The sequence below is a fragment of the Pongo pygmaeus genome, chromosome 9, assembly GCF_028885625.2.
Source record: "Pongo pygmaeus isolate AG05252 chromosome 9, NHGRI_mPonPyg2-v2.0_pri, whole genome shotgun sequence".
Classification (NCBI taxonomy): Eukaryota; Metazoa; Chordata; class Mammalia; order Primates; family Hominidae; genus Pongo; species Pongo pygmaeus.
In genome coordinates this window covers 7379659-7401656 of record NC_072382.2, presented here as the reverse complement: position 1 = coordinate 7401656, position 21998 = coordinate 7379659, and the positions used below count along the sequence as shown (strand labels likewise).

General features: G+C 61.0%; 1 protein-coding gene across 1 annotated transcript; it reads left to right on the top strand.

Moving 5' to 3' along the window:
- Positions 1-466: 466 nt before the first annotated feature.
- Positions 467-20687, top strand: GRK2 (G protein-coupled receptor kinase 2). Its single transcript, XM_054438075.2, has 21 exons — positions 467-873; positions 11400-11476; positions 13334-13407; positions 13552-13653; positions 13760-13834; positions 13973-14034; positions 14868-14919; positions 15218-15309; positions 15585-15684; positions 15776-15854; positions 15948-16078; positions 16395-16489; positions 16559-16666; positions 16876-16942; positions 17252-17352; positions 17831-17897; positions 17978-18073; positions 18334-18496; positions 18966-19102; positions 19194-19307; positions 19405-20687. Exons 1-21 carry the CDS (start codon positions 761-763, stop codon positions 19567-19569), a joined length of 2070 nt encoding a protein of 689 aa, XP_054294050.1. The 5' UTR covers positions 467-760; the 3' UTR covers positions 19570-20687.
- Positions 20688-21998: the final 1311 nt, after the last annotated feature.

Here is a 21998-nt window from a genome sequence, read left to right as displayed (position 1 = left end):
GGGTCCGAGGTGGTGGGCCAAGGTTTGAGTCTGGGGTCCTGTTTGGAGTCTGGTGTCAGGTCGTGGACCGCGTCCAAGGTCAGGGAGTCTGGGGTTATAGCCAGGGTCTGAGATGAAAGTCCCGGGATGGTGTTCAGAGGTCTGAATCTGTGTCTTGGTGAGCGTCCAGGTTCCTTGTGATCACGTCTGGTGTCAGGGCCGCGGCCTGACTGGGGAGCCTGGGATCCAGAGATGTGACCCGAGGTTGTGGTCAGAGAATGGGTCTCGGGTCGTCTTCCATGCCGGGTCCCTGTCGTGTTCCAGGCCCGGGTCTCCATCCAGCATCGAGGGCCGAGGTCACGGCCAGGGTCTGAGCCCGCGGTCGCAGGTCTGGTTCGGGGTCAGATTCCGCGCGGCCTCCAGGGGGCGCCGTCGCCCGCCCGGCTCGGCCCCTCGCGGGCTCGCTGGCGTTGTGCGCGGCAGGCGGGGCCGGAGGCGGCGGCGGCTCCGGGGCGCGGGCGCGCGGGCGGCGGCGGCGGCGCCCCGACTGCAGTCCCGGCGGGAGCGGAGCGCGAGCCGGGGCCGGGCCCGAGCCGGCGCCATGGGGCGGCGCCGCCTGTGAGCGGCGGCGAGCGGAGCCGCGGGCGCCGAGCAGGGCCGGGCGGGAGGCGTCGGCGCCCGAGGCCGAGCGAGCCGCGGCCGGGCCGGGCCGAGCGCCGAGCGAGCAGGAGCGGCGGCGGCGGCGGCGGCGGCGACGGGAGGAGGCAGTGCCGCCGCCAAGATGGCGGACCTGGAGGCGGTGCTGGCCGACGTGAGCTACCTGATGGCCATGGAGAAGAGCAAGGCCACGCCGGCCGCGCGCGCCAGCAAGAAGATCCTGCTGCCCGAGCCCAGGTGAGGAGAAGCCGCCCGCGGCCTCGGCCCGACCCCGCGGGCGCCCCGGCCGCGGCCCCGAGACCCTGGCCCCAGGCTCGACCCCGCGACCTGGACCCCTGGGGCCGGCTCTCGCAACCCCCTGTCGACCCCCCAGCCCGGAGCAGCCCGGCATTGGCGCCTGCGGGTCCAGACCCTAAGCCCCAGACCCTGGGCGCCTGAGCCCGGAGCGCCCCAACTCCGGAGCTCCTCTGCCCCATCGGCCCCCGGACCCACTCGGGTCCCCCTGGCCGTCCTGCTGCTTCCTTATCGCGCTCCACCGGCCCCCCGAAGTCGCTGTCAGCCCCTGGCTCCCGCCTTCTCTCACGGGGGCCCGGCGCGCCCCTTCATCCTTCTCGGAGCAGCCCTTGGTCCCTGTGGGGTCCCCTCCCCTCCGCCGGCCACCATTTACCTCGCCTGACGATGTCACCCACCCCTTTGCTGTCCCTGCTCACGGCAGCCGCCTTGGGGTTTCCACTACCCCCACCCGTCTCTCCTCCAGTCTACACTTGTGTGAGGTGTGGGGGGACAGCCAGTCTTCCGGACTCTTTCTTCTCCCACCCTCTGGTGGGGTCGCTGTCCTGGAGTTGGGCTTGAGAGTGTTTTCAGGGCGGCGTGGTGAGCAGGACCTAGGGTGCTGTGGGCACCCTCTCCCTCGGACCGCGCTCAGGTGGGGGAGACATCCCCTGTGCCCTCTCCCCCACATTCCTCCTCTGGCAGGCCCTGCATATGGTGCCCTGTGGGTGCTGTTGACCAGGGGCCCTCCCAGCACACCTGCAACGGCTGGACCTTAGCTGCCGCCTGTGTAAGACAACTGACATCACACCTGGTATCAAAGTTTAGACTGTTCAGGATGTAGGTGCAAAAGTACACAGGATGTGGACGATTGCTGCGGTTTGTCCAGCATTTTATGGCTGATAGAGTATCTCTCCACTGTGTGAGCCTCTCAGCAGCGCATGGGGTGGCGAGGACAGGTGTGGTTTTGTCCCTGTGGAACAGGTGGGGAAACTGAAGCTCCAGAGGTGAGTGGCCTGCCCCGAGTCACACAGGTAGTCCCAGGTGGCACCTGGCCAGCAGATCAGGGCTTCAGACTTCCGGTTCTACATTTCATCAGCTACCCTAGCCTGTGCCAGGGAGCAGACGTGCCCGCCACGATTCTTTGTGTTGTGTGGCAACTCCTTGTGCATGCCTGAGAGTTAGCCTCCTCCTGGTGCCCCAGCGGGCTGGGAATGGGGCCTGTCCACACTGCCGTGGTCTTATTTTGTGACTCTGGGTAAGTCCCTTCCCTCACTGGGCCTCGGTCTTCTCATCTGTGAAATGTGGATGGCGTGAAATAAGAACTGTGACTCTGTGGTGTCCCTCAGCCTTTGAAGCAGCCGTCTAAGCTCTGGCTGACGCTGCAGGGGTGCCATGCCCCTGGCCCTCACCGGCCCCCTCTGCCATGCCCTGCTCTGCTCACTGGGTGTTTGGATTGACTGAACGTCAGGCCTGGAGAGGAAAATTGGTCTGCATTTTGAAAAGGCCGTTAGGGCCTTTTTTTTTCTAAGACATTTGCAATCAGATTTCTCAAAACAGGAACCAGACTGACTGTCAGCTGGGGGCTGTCCAGGGAGCAGTGACGGTTAGTACAGAAATGAGTTCAGAAATGACAAACCCGCGAGGGAGGAAACGGGGGAGTCAGCCTCTAGGGCTCAAAACGGCTCTCCTTGGTGGCCGCAGCCTCGAGACCCTCCTGTAGGATGGAGTTCTGCAGCATGTGAGGCGGGGCCTTTTCTGGAACTGTCTGCGTTCGGGTAATCTCCCCCCAGAATGCATTGCTTGTGATGGGGCGCCGCCTTGGCTCTGCAGGTGTCAGAACCCTGAGAAACGAGATGTTCTTCTTTTCCTGTCCCCTTTCCCATCCATGGTAGTGATGGCGGTGATAGCAATAATGATAGGAATTATTACTGACTTACCTATTTTGACAGCTGTCATCTCAATTCTTCCAGCAACCAACCTGTGAAGCTGGCAAGGCCATGCCTTGCATGTAGTAGTTGCTCAAGAAATACCAGGACCGTGTGACGCCCCCATGCAGTCCTGAGCAGAAACAAGGTTGGATAGGGTTCTAGGAGGACAGCAGGAGGCCGAGCCAGGCAGCCCAGGTTTTCACATTGGCAGCATGGCCTTCTGCAAATTGCCCACATCTGTGAAATGGACTGGAGGTGCGAGCGCCGAATGTCAGTGTGCTAAGGCCTGGGAAGGGCTACAGGCCACCCCTACATGGGGGTCCAGGCCCAGGGCATTAGGGAGCAGGCCACCCTTTGCATAATGCCTTGCCTTGCACACCCAGTGGGGCAGAGGACGCCCCCTCCCGCCCCCTGCCGCCCCAGTGGTGATCCTGACCATGTTTCATGTTTGCCCGACACTTTTCCGTTTGCAGAGTGCTTTTTACTCTGTTTTGTCCTTTTGACAACTGTGAGAGGCAGGCCCAGCAGTTGGGATTCTCCCCTTTAGCAGTTGAAGTTATTGAGGCTCAGGGAGGGGAGGAGTCGTGTCCTCGTCACGGAAGAAAGCTGGAATGGGGCCTCGGGTTTCTGGACCACACAGGCCAGTGCTGTTTCTCTGCTGTGCTTTATCCCCTCCACCCACCCCTGCACACCACTGTTCTCGCCTCTGTCCACATTTTGCGGTGTGGGTTGACTGGCACCCCTTGTCTGGGGCCATCGGCTGTCACAGTTCACAAGGCTCAGCCCTCTTCCCGTTGGCTGGGATGGAGAACTGAGCTGCCGTGGCAAAGCTACTGCACCGAGGGGCAGCTCCACTCCAGGGTCCCGTCAGATGCAGGAGCCTGTCTTCCCCATACCCACAAGGTCAAGGTCAGAGTCAGGGAGAGGGGCTGTGGCTTGTCCCCGTAACAGGGTGCCACTGGGAATTGTTCACACCTTTAGGTGGCCCACCTTGGCAGCCCCTCCATGGCTGGTGCCTAGGGATGTGGCTTGGCCAAGAACTGGGGCTGGCATCACAGCTCTGAGTTCCAAAGGCTAGGGAATGGGAGTAGTTAGGCACAGTGCCACATTGAGTTGGCACAGGGGCCTCCCCTTCTGTCACCCAATAGAATCCGAGGAAACAGTCCCTTTCCTCGACCTTCTTGTAGAAGGAGGCAGCGTAAGGCAGCATTGTATATCTGGAAGATGGGAGATCTGGCTTCTCCCTCTACCACCAGCTCACATGGGACCCAGACGAGTCCCTTAGCCCAACTGGGCCTGCCTCAGTTTCCACCTCTGTAAAACGAGGCGGCTGCCCCTTCACTCTCAGGGTCTGTGGTCTGGGCCTTGCCCTGAAGGAACCGCTGTCTCCCTTTCCCAGCAGCCAGTAGTCTTGTAATTATCATCATTTGCTTAATATGACCAACTGAGGCCTCGTGTAATTAATCTCTGGGTTCCTAGCTGAGGAGCCCTGCCTGGGCGCTCCCAGGAGGTTCCTCTGCCCTCCCCGGTGACAGTGGCAGCCCCAGCAGCAGATTGTCGGAGCTGGGTGCCTCTTGCAGCCTCCCGATTTCTTGGCTGTTTCCTGGTCCCTCCCCCACTGAGAGTTGCCTCCCTCCTGCCCCTTTCCGGCTTCCCTGTCTCCCCAGACCCTGCCCCTGTTCCTGCGCTGCCTCGTTCCTGTTAACTCTTTGCAGCCAGAACTTCCTGCCCTCGATTTGTGGGGGAAGGGGTGCAGCGGGAAGCTTTCTCCCTCCCTCCTTCCTTCACTCCTGCAGCACCAGCTGAAACCCTGCTGCTTCCAGCCTTTGTCCCTTACCCAGAACTTTCCACTTCAGTGGCAGCGTTCTCCCAACTCCTTTCCCTGAAAACAAGATGATCTTTCCTGCAGTCACTCCCTCTGGGCGTTTGAAGCACCGCCGTTCCCCAGGAATGGGTCTCTGGGATGTCTTTCCCATCTGTTTTCCTTTCCAGAGCATGCATTTCACTTATTTGCCATTAAGTCGCCCACCTGCCGTTACCTGGGTAAATGGATTTGAAGGGAGTGTGAGCAATGCAGGTTGGAATCTGTGCAGGGGAACCTGGGCTGTTAACCCAGAATGAGGTGTCCTATTAATGCACAATCAATTCCTAGTAGTAAGTTCCCGGTGACGTCAGGTGCAGGCGCGCTCCGCAGCGAGTGTCTCCTCCCCGTGCCTAGGTTGCACCCAGGTGGGCTTGGCAGAGGGGCTGAGTGCTCAGGCTGGTGGGTTTGGGCTCCACGCGCTTGGCTGTTGCTTTCAGGATGTGCTCTTGCCTTGGAACACACAGCAGGAACCAAAAGCACAGTGTAGCCCTTGAGGACGCACAGCCTCCCTCACACCTGCCCCTTCTTCCCGGGCCCCTTCCCTACTCCCCGCCGGCTCCCCATGGGTCAGTTTCCACTGCTGGATGGAGCTATATTCACATTATTTCTACTCTGCTGCAACTGAGATACTAAAAATGAGGTGTTTGGCTGCAGCTTTTTCTAAAACAGTAATATCCCTTCTCTGCTTTGCTGCTTACTGCAAAGGGACGCGTCTATGCCGACAGAAGTGGGTTTTCTGGTATTAACATGTTGGCAGCTCTGTTCCCAGGTGGGGGCAATTTTCTGACTCTAGAGCCATTTCGTGTTTGGGATGGGGGACAGCCCCCTCCTGGAAACCACAGGGCATGGAATTCTGGAAGTTTGTTCTTGGTGCATTCTAGTGTGCTGCGGATTACGGTCTCCATGTCGGCAGTACATTGCAGGGTGTGGGTGCTCATGTCATATTTGTGAAGAAGCCGTGACATTTGACAAGGCCGCCAGAGTGCCTCTTCCCGAGCATCCCCGCAAGGGAGCTGCTTTGTGGCCGACACGATGTTCCGGAGCCCAGGCTGCTGCAGACCTTGGCTGTGTGTGCGGGGCCAGCTGGCTTTTTCTCTCCCCTGCTCAGGGCTTACCTTGGACCTGACAGTTTGGGCTGGTCTTTCCTGTTTGATCTGTGGCCCCATCCTTGAGCTCTGAGGATGTTGTTCGCCCCAGGGAGAGTCATTGAGAAACATTAAGAAGCCCCAGGGGACTTCCTTCTGCTGCTGGCACCTTGGTGTCTGGTTTCCTGGAAATGCCACGGGGAGCACCTCGGCCACAGCCACAGGCCCTGCTGCACTGGTTGGTGAACGCTCGCCCGTCTCCCAGGGGACGGTTCCCAGAGTGGCCGCACCAGACCTGCCAGGCCTGTAGCCTTCATGCCAGCTTGCACCGTCCTGGCATGGCAAAGCTTTAGCATCACTGTCGCACGAGGGGCACAGGAACAATGGCCCCTGGCTGCCAGCTGCCAGCCAAGGCTGCCTCCCATCCTGGGTTCCGGGGAAGGGGGCCGTCCATCTCCTACAGCCCCTGGTCAGGGACGGGAGGGCAGCCAGGCCAGAGGCTGGGCACAAGTCAGGGTCCTCCGAGCCCTGCACCCAGCTCTTCCCCAGAGGTCAAGGGGGGGATGGAGGGTGCTCTAGTGGGAGGCCATTTCTCAGGGAGCCTTTGGACATTTTCTTTGCCACTAACTCATTGTGGGCCTCGGAGCACGTGGCCCAGCCAGCTTCCTCGCCATCAGCAAGAGTGTGTTTGCCTCTGACTTGTCACCCCCTCCTGTCCACACAGCTGCAGCCTCTGACCCCAAGCAGGAGACACCTGAGAGAGCCCAGGCCACAGGGGATGGCCTGGACTTTGCATTTCTTCTGAACCATGAGGTGCCAGAAGGAACCGGAAGTGCTCCCTCAGCACCCACTCCTTCCCTGTCACCCAGCGCTCAGTGCTGCAGCTGCTCACTGTCTTGGGCTGAGCCTGCTCCAGGAGCAGCAGGAGCTGGTGCGGGCTGCCCTAACTGCAGGGGTGCCAAGGTGGGACTGACCGCTCCTTCCCAAAGCTGGGTGGGCACCAAGCACCTCTGTGCCAAGGAGCCCTTGATACTTTGGCAGGGCAAGCCACGGGCTCTACCCACTGGGCCCGCAGTAGAGCCTGAAGCTGGTCTGTGAGCAGAGGAGTCCCAGCCACCCTGCTCAGCTCAGCCCTGGCCACAGGCCCCATCCTCTCCGAGGACACGGCAAATGTGGAGCAGAGGCTTGAGCAAGACCGGTTACTGTGTGATTCTAGCATGGACTATCGGTGAGCCATGGGGTGCTGAGAAATGGGGCTCTGACGGCTCTCTCCCATGGCCCAACAGGCGGGGCACGGCGGGCAGCATGGCCAGCCCCTTCTGCCGTGTCCACCCAGGCTTTGTAAATGGCCAGTGTGATGGTGGCGATTCAGCATCTCATTGACATCCTCATTTTACAGGTGGAGAAACTGGACATTTCAAGTTTGTGACCAGGTGGTGAGGGCCACTTGGAACCCAGGCACCCGTCCAACGGCCAGAGCAAAGGCGACTCTGAGGCCCTTGCCCAAAGCTGTTGGGAACCTTAGAGTCCTTCCATCTGGGACTGTTGAGGCCGCTTGGTTCTCCTGATGCTCCAGAGTGGATCTTGGGAGCCACGTTCCCCCGGATCTCAGGGTTGCTGACCTGGGTTGGGGGCAGGGACACGCTCTGGGCTCACTGCCTCTCCAGACTCTGCCGGTATCAGGGAGCAGTGTTGGAGACAAGGTGACCCAGCCCAGGAGGCCGTCCCACCCCTGTGCTCGCCCGTGCTTGCCACCCTGGCAGGAGCTGCCCCCAGTGACAAGTTCTTCCAACCTGCCAGTTCCCTTGGCGGCCAGACCCATGGGAATAGACAGGAAACCCTAAAATTGCCACTTTGGGGGCCTTCCATTCAAGGACTCTGCTCAGGCCTGACCTCGTGTTTGGTTTCTTGCTGGGGGGAGGGGGGTTGTTTATTTTATTTAAAAAACATTTTTTTCTTTTTAAGGAAGAAAGTGGAGTGCTGTGGGCTGGGAAGAATGTGGTGGCCATGCCCAGGCGTGGCTGCTGAGGGGAGAGATGGCCTCAGAGCCCCGGGTCCTGCTTCCTGCTGTTCCCAGGCCGGGGCCGACAGCAGAGCCCCTGGGAAGGAGAAAGGGCCTGCCCGGCAGGTTCCCCTGGCTGTGGCAGGCAGGGAAGCGAGCATGCTTCTCCCTTAGTGACTTTGCGTGTCCAGTTGAAAAGTGGCAGTGGCTACTCCCTGGCTCCTAGGTGGCCATTCCCTCTGCCAAGCTGGCACCATTTTTTTTTTTTTTTTTTTTTTTTGAGACAGAGTACTTACTCTGTCACCCAGGCTGGAGTGCAGTGGCATGATTTTGGCTCACTGCAACCTCTGTCTCCAGGGTTCAAGCAATTCTTCTGCCTCAGTCTCCTGAGCAGCTGGGACTACAGGCGCACGCCACCATGCCTGGCTAATTTTTATATTTTTAGTAGAGATGGGGTTTCACCGTGTTGGTCAGGCTGGTCTTAAACTCCTGACCTCATGATTCGCCCGCCTCGGCCTCCCAAAGTGCTGGGATTACAGGCGTGAGCCACTGTGCCCCGCCAAGCTGGCACCATTTTTGCAAGCTCCTAGGAAGCAAGTCTGGGGCTCAGTGGGGCTTACTGCTGAAGCCCCGTGGCCCCCATTCCCAAGATACTGCCCATCTCCTGGTGGGTGACCCCTACACGCTGGGATTGCTTTGCCTGTCATCTGCATCTGCCTGTCGCTACCTTCCACTTGACCAGCACCTGATCGTAGCCATTTGACCCTCCACTGCCCCGGAAGACTGGCATTTTGTGATTTTTTTTTTTTTTTTTTTGCTTTTTTTCGTCCCCTTCTGTGGACCAACATATCCCAAAACTCAAAAATCTGGTGCAGAACCAGAGTCCCGCCTTCCTTGCCCACCTCCCAGGTGAGATGCAGGCCTCTGACCTTGGGGTTTTGTCCACGCTCTGGTCTCCCAGTGCGCAGCCTGTGCCCCGAGGGTCGCCCAGGGCCCAGGCCTCCTGTCTGCAGGTGCCGAGGGCAGGGACCGTGTCTTTCTCAGTTCAAGAGATTTTCATGAAGCCCCTGCTGTGTGTGAAGCACCACGATCTCCGTCTACCGTTTCCTGTGTCCCTGGGAGTCCCACATGCCAGGAAACATGTCCTTGACGGTGGCTGGTGGATGTGAGCTGGCGTGTGGCCCGAGGGGGGGGTGGGTGTGCTGGCGTGGACGCGGGGCCCATCCTCGGAGCTCCTGTCAATTCTCAGAGGGCATCCTCACTCCCCAGTTCGGGGCATGGGCCCTCCTCTTCCCATCCAGGCAGGGTCTGTTCCAAAGGAGTCATAGGATGCGAACTCAGGGTCACCTAGGCCCATCCTTGTCTTCAGTGCCCTGCTTCCTGCTGGAGACAACTTTGGAAGAGGCCGCGGCCCCTCCCAGCCTCTGAGGGTGGGGAGTAGGCCAGGGGGTCGCGGCCTTGGAACCGTGCTCATGGCAGCCCTGCTGTGCTCGTGCTATCTTGCTTGGCCTTTCCTGAGGAAGGCTGGAACCAAGTGAGATCAGGGGCCGAGGCCCGGGAGTGCACTGCAGCCCTTCCTGGAAGGGCAGTGCCCAGTGGAAGCGGATAGGAGCCCCCTCTCGAGGCCGAGACCAGAGGCCAGGCAGGGTCCACAGGCCAGGTCCGCACTGCCTGGAGCTGCTCTCCACGGACAGACGGCTCTTCTGGCTGAAGCTGCCGTTCTTCCAGACCCTCGGGCCCAAAGCCTGGAAGCCCTCATGGGGCTGGCCTCATAACCCTTCTCCCGGTCCCCGACAGCCTGAGCCTTCTCCCACCCACCCCTTCCCCTTCTTCCTGCTCAAGTGTCGCTTCTGCCTGGGCTTCCTCCGCGTGTCGCCTCCAGTGGAGTTGGGCCACCCGCTGCCCTGGACCGAGCCTCCTGAGTCCTGCTCTCCTGCCCACTCCTTGGCTGTGAAGCCCCCTGGTTTGCAAGGCCCTGCCCTCCCCCTCACCGTGGCCTTTGTGTACCCTCTCCCCTGCGCCATTGGCCTCTTGCTCATCCCTGGACATACTGTCCCCTGCCTGTTCCCATGTCTACCGACCTCCCTGGCTTTGCCACCTGCCGAGATCCCGCTTGCACTCCAGGAACCCAGTGGAGTTCCACCTTCTTCACACAGCCTCTCCAGACCCAGAAACCTCTCCTTCCCAAGGCTTCTGCACACGCTGTCTGGTATCACAGGCTCAGAACCATGCCCTGGGCAGGGCTGCTTGGAGCAGGGGGTGGCTTTGGCATGAGGTACACAGTGCCTCGGGTAGATGTGCAGCGGGTCCTCGTGACCACAGCCTGGGTGGCCAGTCCAACCAGCCCTGGGCTGGGCTCCTAGGGGCAGGCAGGGCTGGGGTGCAGAGAGGCGGGGGCCATGCCAAGCACAGGGAACCTGGACTTGCGGATCCAAATCTCCACCAGCTGCAGTCTTTTCACGGGAGGCCTGCTGGTGGCCCCATAGATCTGCAGGGCCATGTGAGCATGACATGGGCTCGGGTGTGTTGGCCCTTCAGGCCCCCAGCCCTGCACATGCCCTCAGTGTGGCGGCTACATGTTACCCCCGGAGCCCAGACTAGTGAGGACCAGATGCAGGCCTCAGCTGGCTGTTGGGACAGACCAGCAGGGCTGGGCTGGAGGTGGGCCAGGAGACGGCAGGAGGGGACAGTAAGGTGGTATTTGAGGCCGGGAGTGTAGCCTGGTGTGGCTCTCCCAGACAGCACTCAGTGTGGGGTGAGATAAACAGGGTGGGGGATGTCGGGTTGGGTTTTGAGGGTCACAATGGCCAGGCCCTCCCCTATGGCCATACAATGCAACCCAGGGCAGGGGTCACATTTTATATCCAAGTACTAGGGATACACGAACCAAGGCATGGCCTTTTCTTACGATTTAAAAAATTGAGATGCAATTCATGCAAAATTCATCATTTTATTATACAATGTAGTGTTTTTTAGTACATTGACCGTGTTGTACAATCCTTACCCCAAAAAGAAACCCCGTCCCTACCGCAGTCACTCCTCTCCCTCTCTCCAGCCCCCCGGCAGCCACGGATCTGCGTTCTGTATCCATGGATCTGTTCATATGAGTGGAATCTCACAATATGTGGCGACCCTTTGTGACTGGCTTCGTTCAGCCTCATGTTTTCAAGGCTCATCCACGTTGTGGCCCCTGTTGGTGCCTCATTCCTTTTTACAGCCGAGCCATGTGCCGCTGCGTGGAGATGCCACATGTGTGTCTTTTCATCCGCTCACAGACCAGGCTTGGCTTTTGTGACTTGGCCAAGTTCCCAAAGCCAGCCGGTAGCAGCACTGGGACGAGACCTCACAGGCGGCGGGCCTCTGAGCAGGGGGCCACCTGCCGGCCACCCTGGCCTTTGAGGACACAGCCTGGCGGGGGCGGTGCAGGCAAAGGCTTCCTTGAAGCCCTCTGGTCTGACCTGTGGTTGGGATAAGTGAGTAGGCCCGACGGGCTGGCCTCCTTCTTGGAGGGAGTGGCGACACCACCACAGTGCCCTCACCTCGCGTTTCTGGGCCTGCAGCCCCCACGGGCTCTGGGGGCTTCTGCTTACTGCGCCCCCCCTGTCCCACAGCATCCGCAGTGTCATGCAGAAGTACCTGGAGGACCGGGGTGAGGTGACCTTTGAGAAGATCTTTTCCCAGAAGCTGGGTGAGTATGGCAGTGGCTCTGCCAGCCACAGGGCTTGACTTCTTGCCCCTACCCCAGCCAGCCCAGCTGTGCTCCCCACTCTCCAGAGATTTGGCCTCCCATCCACTCAGGGTGGAGCAGCCAGCGAGACCCCAGGGGTTGCTCCAAGTCGCCGCGACCCTGCTTGCCTCCTTGCCCCTGGCTGTCGGCCCAGGGAGCCCCGTGGTGGGGGTGGGGGCCCAGAGTCTTCCACGGCCGCCAGGGAAGTTCCTCCTTTGGGGTTTTTGTTTTTGAGAGTTGCAGCTTCCCCTTGGCGAGGCTGCAGCTGCTCTGGGCCGTTGGTAGAACTGACAGGAAGAGGCGGGGCCCTTCCTGTGGCGCCTGCCGAGCTGCGGTTGGCCCCGCCCCACCCCATGGGCCCTCTTTGTAAGCAACCTGCCTGGTGCTGGCCCTCCATTCCTGCTCCAGCTGGTGTCTGATGCCTGCTGTCAGAAGCTTCATGCAACCCACCCTGCGGACCTGGCCTGCCCTGGCCCGGAGGGCAGGCTTGGGGCAGGTCTCGGGAAGCAGGCTCCAGCCCCACGTGGCTCTGATTTGGCCTTCCCGAGAACAGGAGCTCAGCTCTGGACAGGCGGTATCCTGGCCTGATGGGATCAGGCATTGGAGATCAGCCTGGGGGAGTCAGTGTGTCAAGAAGCACAAAGTTTGGGTCCCAGGCCTGTGCCGTGTGTCCTTGGGCAAGTTGCTTCACCTCTCTGAGCCTGACGGTGTCCTCATCTGGGAGATGGGACTCATGAGTCCCACTGCGCAGGCCTGTCAAAGTCAGATGGGAGCACTGTGCCCACTGTGAAGCCTGGCCCCCATTCCTCAAAGGCCCTGCACTAAAGGCCAGGCAGTCAGGACTGAAGTGATGGCCGCAGCTCTGACCCAGGTGCCCAGGCAGTGCCCCCGAAGGCATGGGAGGCCACCCAGCTCGAGCCGGGTCACCCATGTCAGACTGGAGGCCTGAGGAGGGCCTCTGTCCCCTGGTAGTGCTCGGGGGCCAGGGGCCAGGCCCCTTACTCAGGCATGAGGACACCCTATCTGGGGTCCCCTGAGAGCCCCTCCCACAGCCCACCTTGCTTCTCCAGTTCCCTGTGGCTTATAACCCTTCTGTGCCCCCTGCCCTGAGGCCCCAGCCCACAACCTCTTTCCCAGGGACCTGCCACTTGGTGGAGTAGCCCTGAGTTCCACTTGAGCCTCTGCCACAGACAGTGTGTCTGACCAGCTCCCTGAGCCCTGGTTTCCCCAACTGGACCCACCCTCCCTGCCTGTTTCTCAGGCTGCTGTGCAAATCAGCCAGACAATGGAGGGGGGCAGGGTCCAGAGGAGTGGTGTGGCCTCTCAGAGCCCCCTGCTAACCTTTCCCCCATGCTGCAGTCTGACCTGGCCCCGGTGGCCACAGCATCCCAGGGCCCCCAGACTGAATCGTGTTGCACCTGCACAGCCCGCCCCGGTGAGGGGTATCGGCCTCACAGAGCAGGCACAGGGCCCTGGGCTGCAGTGAGTGGGGGCCCAGGTGCCAAGCCAGGGCTCCCTGATGCCAGAGCCAACCCCGCTCCTCTGCCTCACCCTGCTGCCCATCGCCGTCCAGCTGCCACCTGGGGAAACAGATTTCAGGAAGACGGTAGAAACACAGGGGCCCCAACCCAGAATCCAGGAATCTTCAAGTTGGCAGCAGCCTTAGCAGCTGCCTGGCTCACCCCTTGCCTGGGGCCGAGACCACCTTTGCCACCTCCATAGCCACTTCTGCCCAGGGAGCCCAACCCACACCATCCGCAATGATGGGAAGGCCTCTGAGAGAGGCATGGCTCTGTGACCTTACACTGTTGCCTTCAGGGTACCTGCTTTTCCGAGACTTCTGCCTGAACCACCTGGAGGAGGCCAGGCCCTTGGTGGAATTCTACGAGGAGGTAAGACTCAGAGGCCCAGGCCTTGCTCTGCCCGGAGAAAGGGGAGGAGGTTGGGGCGGCTTTGTGGAACCCACAAGCTGCCTGGCGTAGGCATCCCCATTCCCTGCTGGGCTCTAGATGACCTGCAGGAATCCTGTCCTCCAGATCAAGAAGTACGAGAAGCTGGAGACGGAGGAGGAGCGTGTGGCCCGCAGCCGGGAGATCTTCGACTCATACATCATGAAGGAGCTGCTGGCCTGCTCGCATGTGAGTGTCCTCAGCTGGCCCTGTGTGCTGGCCCAGAGTCACCTGCAGATTGGGAGGGGAAGAGAGGACCCTGCTGAGAATTCATGGCCACCTCTGTCTTCCCCAGCCCTTCTCGAAGAGTGCCACTGAGCATGTCCAAGGCCACCTGGGGAAGAAGCAGGTGCCTCCGGATCTCTTCCAGGTGTGTGCCTCCCGGTCCCTCCCCAGGCAAGGTCACCTTGGACAGCCCTGGGTCAACAAGCCTGGTCAGCTGGGGGCGGGGCCTGGGCAGCCATGGTCTCTCGGGGCTCAGTCACCAACTTCCAGCTTCCTTCGTTAGCCATACATCGAAGAGATTTGTCAAAACCTCCGAGGGGACGTGTTCCAGAAATTCATCGAGAGGTGAGAGCAGGGCAGTGTGGGAGAGGAAGGGGGAGGGAGGGGGCCGCTCTCAGAAGGGGTGTGGCTGGCGTGGAGGGCAGAAGCCAGCCTTCATTAGGCCCTGAGCAGGCAGGTGGCTGGCCCGTCAGTGGCCCCCTTGCAAGGACTCCTGAGAGGTCAGACAGGCTGCAGGTCATCTTCTCCCACCCTGTCCTCCTCAGCACCAGGCAGCTCAAAGCCCATCCCAGGCAGTCTCCTAGCTCCAGGGAGCTAGGAGAGCTGCGCCACCTGTGCCTCTCTCTCCCGTGGGCTGTATAGCACCTTGCTGGCCCACCTGGACTGAGAAGCATCAGAGTCGTGATAGGGGTGGGCCCAGGAGAGCACACGGCCCCCGTGACCCTCACAGCCAGAGTTGGCGCTGTGGGTGGGAATTGTAGGCAGATTTCAGCCAGTTTTAGGGAGCAGCTTTTTTAGGGTCACTGCTGCCCAGCCATGGAGTGAGCTCTGTGTCACTGGAGGTATGCAAGCAGGGACGGGAGACGCACTTGTCAAGGATATGGTAGCAGGAAGTCTGGGTTAGACTAGAAGACCTCCTTTCTGTGCGGATCTGATTCCAGCAGGAAGCCACAGCCAGGTGGCCGAGGGCCATGCTGGGCACCCAAGCAGCCCTGACTGGTGCTGTGGGTGGGCAGGCCCTCAACATATCATTCTTGGAAGAGGACATTAGCACTCGTGATGTTTCCACATCTACCCTCACGGGACCCCAGGGAGTGGCGGCTGGGTGGGGAGGCTCACGACAGCATCATCCTTCCCACATTCTGAGTGGCCCCTGAGCCCAGATTCTTCTTTTCCAGCGATAAGTTCACACGGTTTTGCCAGTGGAAGAATGTGGAGCTCAACATCCACGTGAGTGGGCTTGGGTGGGGCATGGAAAGCCGTGCACCCTCCTGCTCCTCTCCCGGGAGCTGGGCTGGGAGCGGGGAGGTCAGGGGATGTCTGTCCTTTAGCCTCCAGGGCCATGGCTATGGGGGTCAGGGCCGGGATCCCAGCATGGGGAGGCCAGAGCAGGTAAATGTGTGGCGAGGATGGCCAGGACATGGGTATGGGGACCCTGGCATGGGGCCAGCCCCTGCTGCCCAGGTGCCTCTGCCCCGGGGCTGGGCAGAGGCAGCCTGTGGTGACCGCAGCTGTCGCTGCCCCTCAGCTGACCATGAATGACTTCAGCGTGCATCGCATCATTGGGCGCGGGGGCTTCGGCGAGGTCTATGGGTGCCGGAAGGCCGACACAGGCAAGATGTGAGCACCCTCCTCGGCGCGGTGGGATGCCTGGGGGAGCCGGGCTCCTGGGGGACCCTGACGGGCCGGATTCCGCACAGGACTACCTGCTGCCCCACGCACTCCTGTCTTGCCGTGCTGTTACCCCCTGCAGGCTCCTCTGGCCCCAGCCCTCCCTGTCTCTGATTTGTGTCACACGCTGGTCCTGGGTCTAGTCTTTCCCTCAAGCACCCCCTGAGGCAGCCCTGGGCCCCTGCTCCAAGGGTGGGTGTTGACCGTCGCCCTCTGCCCCGCAGGTACGCCATGAAGTGCCTGGACAAAAAGCGCATCAAGATGAAGCAGGGGGAGACCCTGGCTCTGAACGAGCGCATCATGCTCTCGCTCGTCAGCACTGGGGTGAGCTGGGTGGGCCAGGCTGCCGCTGAGGCTCTGGAACCCTGGGCGCCCCTGCTGACTGCCCCTCCCCTCCCCTCCTCTCCCCTCCTAGGACTGCCCATTCATTGTCTGCATGTCATACGCGTTCCACACTCCAGACAAGCTCAGCTTCATCCTAGACCTCATGAACGGTGAGTGCTGGCCGGGCCCTAGGGTGGGCTGGGCCCAGGCACGGGAGGCTGGGGCAAGACACTGAGTGCTGCCTGTGGGACTGCCTCCCTCAGGTGGGGACCTGCACTACCACCTGTCCCAGCACGGGGTCTTCTCAGAGGCTGACATGCGCTTCTATGCGGCCGAGATCATCCTGGGCCTGGAGCACATGCACAACCGCTTCGTGGTCTACCGGGACCTGAAGGTGAGCGCCCCTGCTGTCCACAGGCTGGACCTTCGTGGCTGTCCTCTCCTTCCTCTCGACATCCCGGCCACCAGGCCCAGAGGAGTGGGGCTCCTGGGATATGGCCGCCCCGTGTCTTCCCATCTCCGCCCCTGCCTTTCCCACCGAGCCACTCTCTGGGTCCAGGTTGTAGCTGGGGACAGGAGAGAGGACCCCACCTTTGCCCTTCCTTGGGGACCCATCGTCCTCTCCAGTGAAGCAGTGACCCAGCTGGCATCTTGCCTGGCTAGGCCCCATCCTGAGCTGCCCCAGGCAGCTCACTGGGCTTCCTCCACAGCCGGCCAACATCCTTCTGGACGAGCATGGCCACGTGCGGATCTCGGACCTGGGCCTGGCCTGCGACTTCTCCAAGAAGAAGCCCCATGCCAGCGTGTGAGTGCCCCCCACCCTCTCCCTCCCCACCCCTTGCCACTCCCGCTCATGGCCCCCTTGCTCTCACAGGGGCACCCACGGGTACATGGCTCCAGAGGTCCTGCAGAAGGGCGTGGCCTACGACAGCAGTGCCGACTGGTTCTCTCTGGGATGCATGCTCTTCAAGTTGCTGCGGGGGTGAGTGGCCTGTCCCAGGTGGGAAGGTGGGTTGGGGCTAAGAGAAGTTTCTCCCCAATCCAGGTGGGATGCCAAAGGAGGGGAGCCCATAGCTACCTTGGTGTTAGGGGTGGCACCGTCTCTGACTTTGGCCACAGCTCATTCATGCTGCCTGCCTCCCTTTCCCCATTCCTGTCCTTTGACGTTGGTTTTTGGCCTCTCTTGCCCAGGCACAGCCCCTTCCGGCAGCACAAGACCAAAGACAAGCATGAGATCGACCGCATGACGCTGACGATGGTGGGTGCACGTCTCAGTGCAGGGCCGCGGGGGGCTGTGGGGAGCTCCTGTGGGTGCCAGGGCATGACTCTTGCTTCCCACCAGCCAGCAGAGATCTCGGCCACTGACCCCTACTCTGGCCTCTGAGACAGAATTCCTGCCCCATAGGCTCTCGCCCTCCCCGTGCTGTTGGAGCATGACTGCTGGGCGAGCTAGGAAGCTGTGCCCCATCTGTCCCTCTGCGGGGGCCTGGACCCCTCTCTCTCCTGAGCTGGGATGGGGTCAAGGGCTCTTCCTAAGCCCCTGCTAATGTCCCACTCCTCTCTAAAGGCCGTGGAGCTGCCCGACTCCTTCTCCCCTGAATTACGCTCCCTGCTGGAGGGGTTGCTGCAGAGGGATGTCAACCGGAGACTGGGCTGCCTGGGCCGAGGGTGAGTGCCCTGGCGCCTTGGGCATGCTGCTCGCTGTGCCCCCGTGAGGACAAGGGCTGTGTCCCATCACCTGGAACCCCCTCCAAGGTCCCAGCCTCCTTGGAGGAGCTCATAAGTTGGGGCATGGCCAGCCCTGTCCAATGTTCTCAGGGTGGAGGGGCTGCCCTGGCGGTTGGAGCTGCTGGAACCAGCTGGTAACTGGCTTCCAGAGGGGCCCTTGTCACAGATGATGATGATAGCAGCTTTTTATGTTTATTGAACATTTATTAAGCACTGGGCATAGGGTTGCAAAATTTACCAGTGTTAAAACCCACAACCCTATGATGTAGGAACTTCTATTCTCCCATTTGAAAGATGAAGAAACAGCTCAGGCTTAAGGAACTTGCCCAAGTTCACAGAGCCAGAAAGTGGCTCAATCAGGAGTTAAGCCCAGGACTCAGGGTGGGGCTGAGCCCAGATGACTGGCCTCTCCCTACAGGGCTCAGGAGGTGAAAGAGAGCCCCTTTTTCCGCTCCTTGGACTGGCAGATGGTCTTCTTGCAGAAGGTAACAGTCTGCGGCAGGGACTCGGGGTACTCTGCAGCCCCACCCCCGAGCTAATGCCCATGATCCTTGTTCTGCTGCAGTACCCTCCCCCGCTGATCCCCCCACGAGGGGAGGTGAACGCAGCCGACGCCTTCGACATTGGCTCCTTCGATGAGGAGGACACAAAAGGAATCAAGGTACTGGGCTTTGCCTGGCCTCTTTTACCTGGGCTGTGATCCTGGCCTGGGGGAGGATCCCTCTCCCTTCTAATCACCTGTGAGACCCTGTGCCAGCCCTGCCAGCTTGTAGGCCTCAGCTCCTCCTCGGCCAGCTTCCCTGGGGGTTGCAGTTGCACTGACCATCCCTACCCACGGCCCTGGGTCTGGGCAGCCTGTGGCTTATGGTATTCTGGCATCTCTGTCCATCCATGTGTCCCTGCCCCATCCACCTGGTAAAGTTACTGGACAGTGATCAGGAGCTCTACCGCAACTTCCCCCTCACCATCTCGGAGCGGTGGCAGCAGGAGGTGGCAGAGACTGTCTTCGACACCATCAATGCTGAGACAGACCGGCTGGAGGCTCGCAAGAAAGCCAAGAACAAGCAGCTGGGCCATGAGGAAGGTGAGGGCCGCTGCGGCACCAGGCCCCTGCCTGCTTAGAAGTGAGCAGCTGGCTCGGGTTTAAGGAACTCGCCCTGGATCACAGCCAGAAAGTGGCGGCTCTGGGATTGAAACTCAGGCTGGGGCCCGGCGTGGTGGCTCACACCTGTAATCCCAGCACTTTGGGAGGCCAAGGAGCGCAGATCACTTGAGGTCAGGAGTTTGAGACCAGCCTGGCCAACATGGTGAAACCCTGTCTCTACCAAAAAATACCAAAAAAATTAGCCGGGCATGGTGGCACACGCCTGTACTCCCAGCTACCTGGGAGGCAGAGGCGGGAGGATCGCTTGAACCTGGGAGGTGGAGGTTGCAGTGAGCCAAGATTGTGCCACAGCCCTCCAGCCTGGGCAACAGAGTGGAGACCCTGTCTCAAAACAACAAAAAAGAAACCCAGGTGGGGCCGGCTGAGTCTCCTCTGTCTCTCGCCTCAGACTACGCCCTGGGCAAGGACTGCATCATGCACGGCTACATGTCCAAGATGGGCAACCCCTTCCTGACCCAGTGGCAGCGGCGGTACTTCTACCTGTTCCCCAACCGCCTCGAGTGGCGGGGCGAGGGCGAGGCCCCGGTAAGGAGCCCGTGCGGGGGTCCGGGAGCCGGGCTTCCGGGTAGCTGGCCGGCCCGGCTCTTACCTGCACCACCCATCCCTGGCCCTGCAGCAGAGCCTGCTGACCATGGAGGAGATCCAGTCGGTGGAGGAGACGCAGATCAAGGAGCGCAAGTGCCTGCTCCTCAAGATCCGCGGTGGGAAACAGTTCGTTTTGCAGTGCGATGTGAGTGAGGGCTGAGCCAGGGATGGGAGGGCTGAGGGGCCAGGCCAGGCAGGCTCGGGAGAGCCCCAGCTGACAGAGCTGGGCTTGGCATGTGCAGAGCGACCCTGAGCTGGTGCAGTGGAAGAAGGAGCTGCGCGACGCCTACCGCGAGGCCCAGCAGCTGGTGCAGCGGGTGCCCAAGATGAAGAACAAGCCGCGCTCGCCCGTGGTGGAGCTGAGCAAGGTGCCGCTGGTCCAGCGCGGCAGTGCCAACGGTCTCTGACCGCCCGCCCGCCTTTTATAAACCTCTAATTTATTTTGTCGAATTTTTATTATTTGTTTTCCCGCCAAGCGGAAAAGGTTTTATTTTGTAATTATTGTGATTTCCTGTGGCCCCAGCCTGGCCCAGCTCCCCCGGGAGGGGCCTGCTTGCCTCGGCTCCTGCTGCACCAACCCAGCCGCTGCCCGGCGCCCTCTGTCCTGACCCCAGGGGCTGCCCGCTCCCAGTGTCTTCCTGTGGGGGAAGAGCACAGCCCTCCCACCCCTTCCCCGAGGGATGATGCCACACCAAGCTGTGCCACCCTGGGCTCTGTGGGCTGCACTCTGTGCCCACGGGTGCTGCTGGGTGGCCCAGCCTCCCTCACCAGGGGCAGGCACAGCACAGGGATCCGACTTGAATTTTCCCATTGCACCCCCTCCTGCTGCAGAGGGGCAGGCCCTGCACTGTCCTGCCCCACAGTGTTGGCAAGAGGAGGGGCCCGTTGTCTCCCTGGCCCTCAAGACCTCCCACAGTGACTCGGGCTCCTGTGCCCTTATTCAGGAAAAGCCTCTGTGTCACTGGCTGCCTGCACTCCCACTTCCCTGACACTGCGGGGCTTGGCTGAGAGGGTGGCATTGGCAGCAGGTGCTGCTACCCTCCCTGCAGTCCCCTCTTGCCCCAACCCCCAGCACCCGGGCTCAGGGACCACAGCAAGGCACCTGCGGGTTGGGCCATACTGGCCTCGCCTGGCCTGAGGTCTACCCGATGCTGGGCTGGGTGCGACCCCATCTGCCCAGGACGGGGCCGGCCAGGTGGGCGGGCAGCACAGCAAGGAGGCTGGCTGGGGCCTATCAGTGTGCCCCCCATCCCGGCCCATCAGTGTACCCCCGCCCAGGCTGGCCAGCCCCACAGCCCACGTCCTGTCAGTGCCGCCGCCTCGGGGCGCCGCCTCGCCCACCGCATGCCCCCTCGTGCCAGTCGCGCTGCCTGTGTGGTGTCGCGCCTTCTCCCCCCCGGGGCTGGGTTGGCGCACCCTCCCCTCCCGTCTACTCATTCTCCGGGGCGTTTCTTTGCCGATTTTTGAATGTGATTTTAAAGAGTGAAAAATGAGACTATGCGTTTTTATAAAAAATGGTGCCTGATTCGGCTGTCTCAGACTCTTTTTGTACCTGGTGACCGCTTTTCAGCTTCTGCTGGGCTGGGGCCTGAGGGGGAGGGTCTCGGTGGTACCAGGTCTCCTCCACCGCCATGGCTTCCAAGGTGGTCTGCTCGGGCCCAGGCCATCTTCCGGGTGGGGTGAGGCAGTGGGTCCCACTCCCCTCCTACCCCTCCCAGCTGACAGTCCTCTCCACCTAGTGGCTGTCCAGTGCCCATTCCTCACCTTTTCCCAGGGAGGAGAGAGCAGCTTCTGCCACTTCCCAGGTAAGCAGGAGGAGGTGTCAACAGTGTTACGCCTGGCGCAGTGTCTGGGCTGACTGGGACTGTCTCAGGCCCACAGAACACCCCTGCACAGCAGGCACCAAGCTGAGGCCCCTCCCCAGAAACAGTCACAAGGCACCTCTTCCCTCTAGGTCACACCACAGCCTCTGGAACCTTGGCCATCTCTGGCTTCAGCCTCCTCTTTGGCCTCATTGCACAGCCCTAGTAGGGGTCCCTGAGGCCTGAGGGGAACCCCAGCACTAGGCCTCTCCTCTACCCAGAGGCTTCTGGTCAACTTCCCTTTCCCCACGTCCCTGTCCTAGCCCCCGGGGTGACTAAATGGGGAGATAGATACGTGTTGCTGCCCACTCCACACAGGGCTTTGCTGGGCATGGCTGGGGCCCATGGCCAAAGCACAGCATGCCAGGCAGAGAAGGGAGGCAGGCAGCTGGGCAGGGTACTCAGGGCTGAATACAAGAGTCCGGGGCAATGGCCTTTGAGCCAGGCCTCCAGCATTGGTGTGGGAAGGAGGGAGAACATTTCTGAGGCAGGGAAGAGCCAGGCACTTACGAGTGGCCCAGGCTGGCTGGAGGACTATGGGAAGGAGCTATGCCTGGAGGCACTGAATGCCAGGCTTAACCTATCCCAGAGCCAGGTGTGTGCTCGGGGACTGCAGAATGAAGATACAAACGACATGGAGTCCAGACCTGCCGTACTCAGGGAGCCCTTGAAGGTGTGGCACAGGGCTGAGGGTGGTGAGAGCTGGCTCTAAAGTGATTGCCTGGTTACTGAGTGCAGGATGTGGGGAGGGAGGTGAAGGACAGGAGGCAGGGAGACAAACCGCCGCAGTGGGAGAGGAAGAGATGAAAAGAGGCCAGACAGGAAGAACGTGGTCCAGCAGAAACAGGCTGGACTTGGGGCTGAGCGAGGCGGGAGTCTGGGGAAGAGGGTAGGTGTGGTTGGGTTGGCCTCGGACATACTGATGGGATAGCATGGGACCCCCTGGGCACAGAGATGTCCTGGAGTAAGCTGAA

What these genes read in the sequence shown, in the direction of transcription:
- GRK2 (XM_054438075.2), top strand. Translation starts at nt 761, where the DNA reads ATGGCGGACCTGGAGGCGGTGCTGGCCGACGTGAGCTACCTGATGGCC. An exon ending in AGCTGCTGGCCTGCTCGCAT is followed by an intron (nt 13,654 to 13,759) that starts GTGAGTGTCCTC and finishes TGTCTTCCCCAG; the next exon opens with CCCTTCTCGAAGAGTGCCAC. An exon ending in ATGTGGAGCTCAACATCCAC is followed by an intron (nt 14,920 to 15,217) that starts GTGAGTGGGCTT and finishes GCTGCCCCTCAG; the next exon opens with CTGACCATGAATGACTTCAG.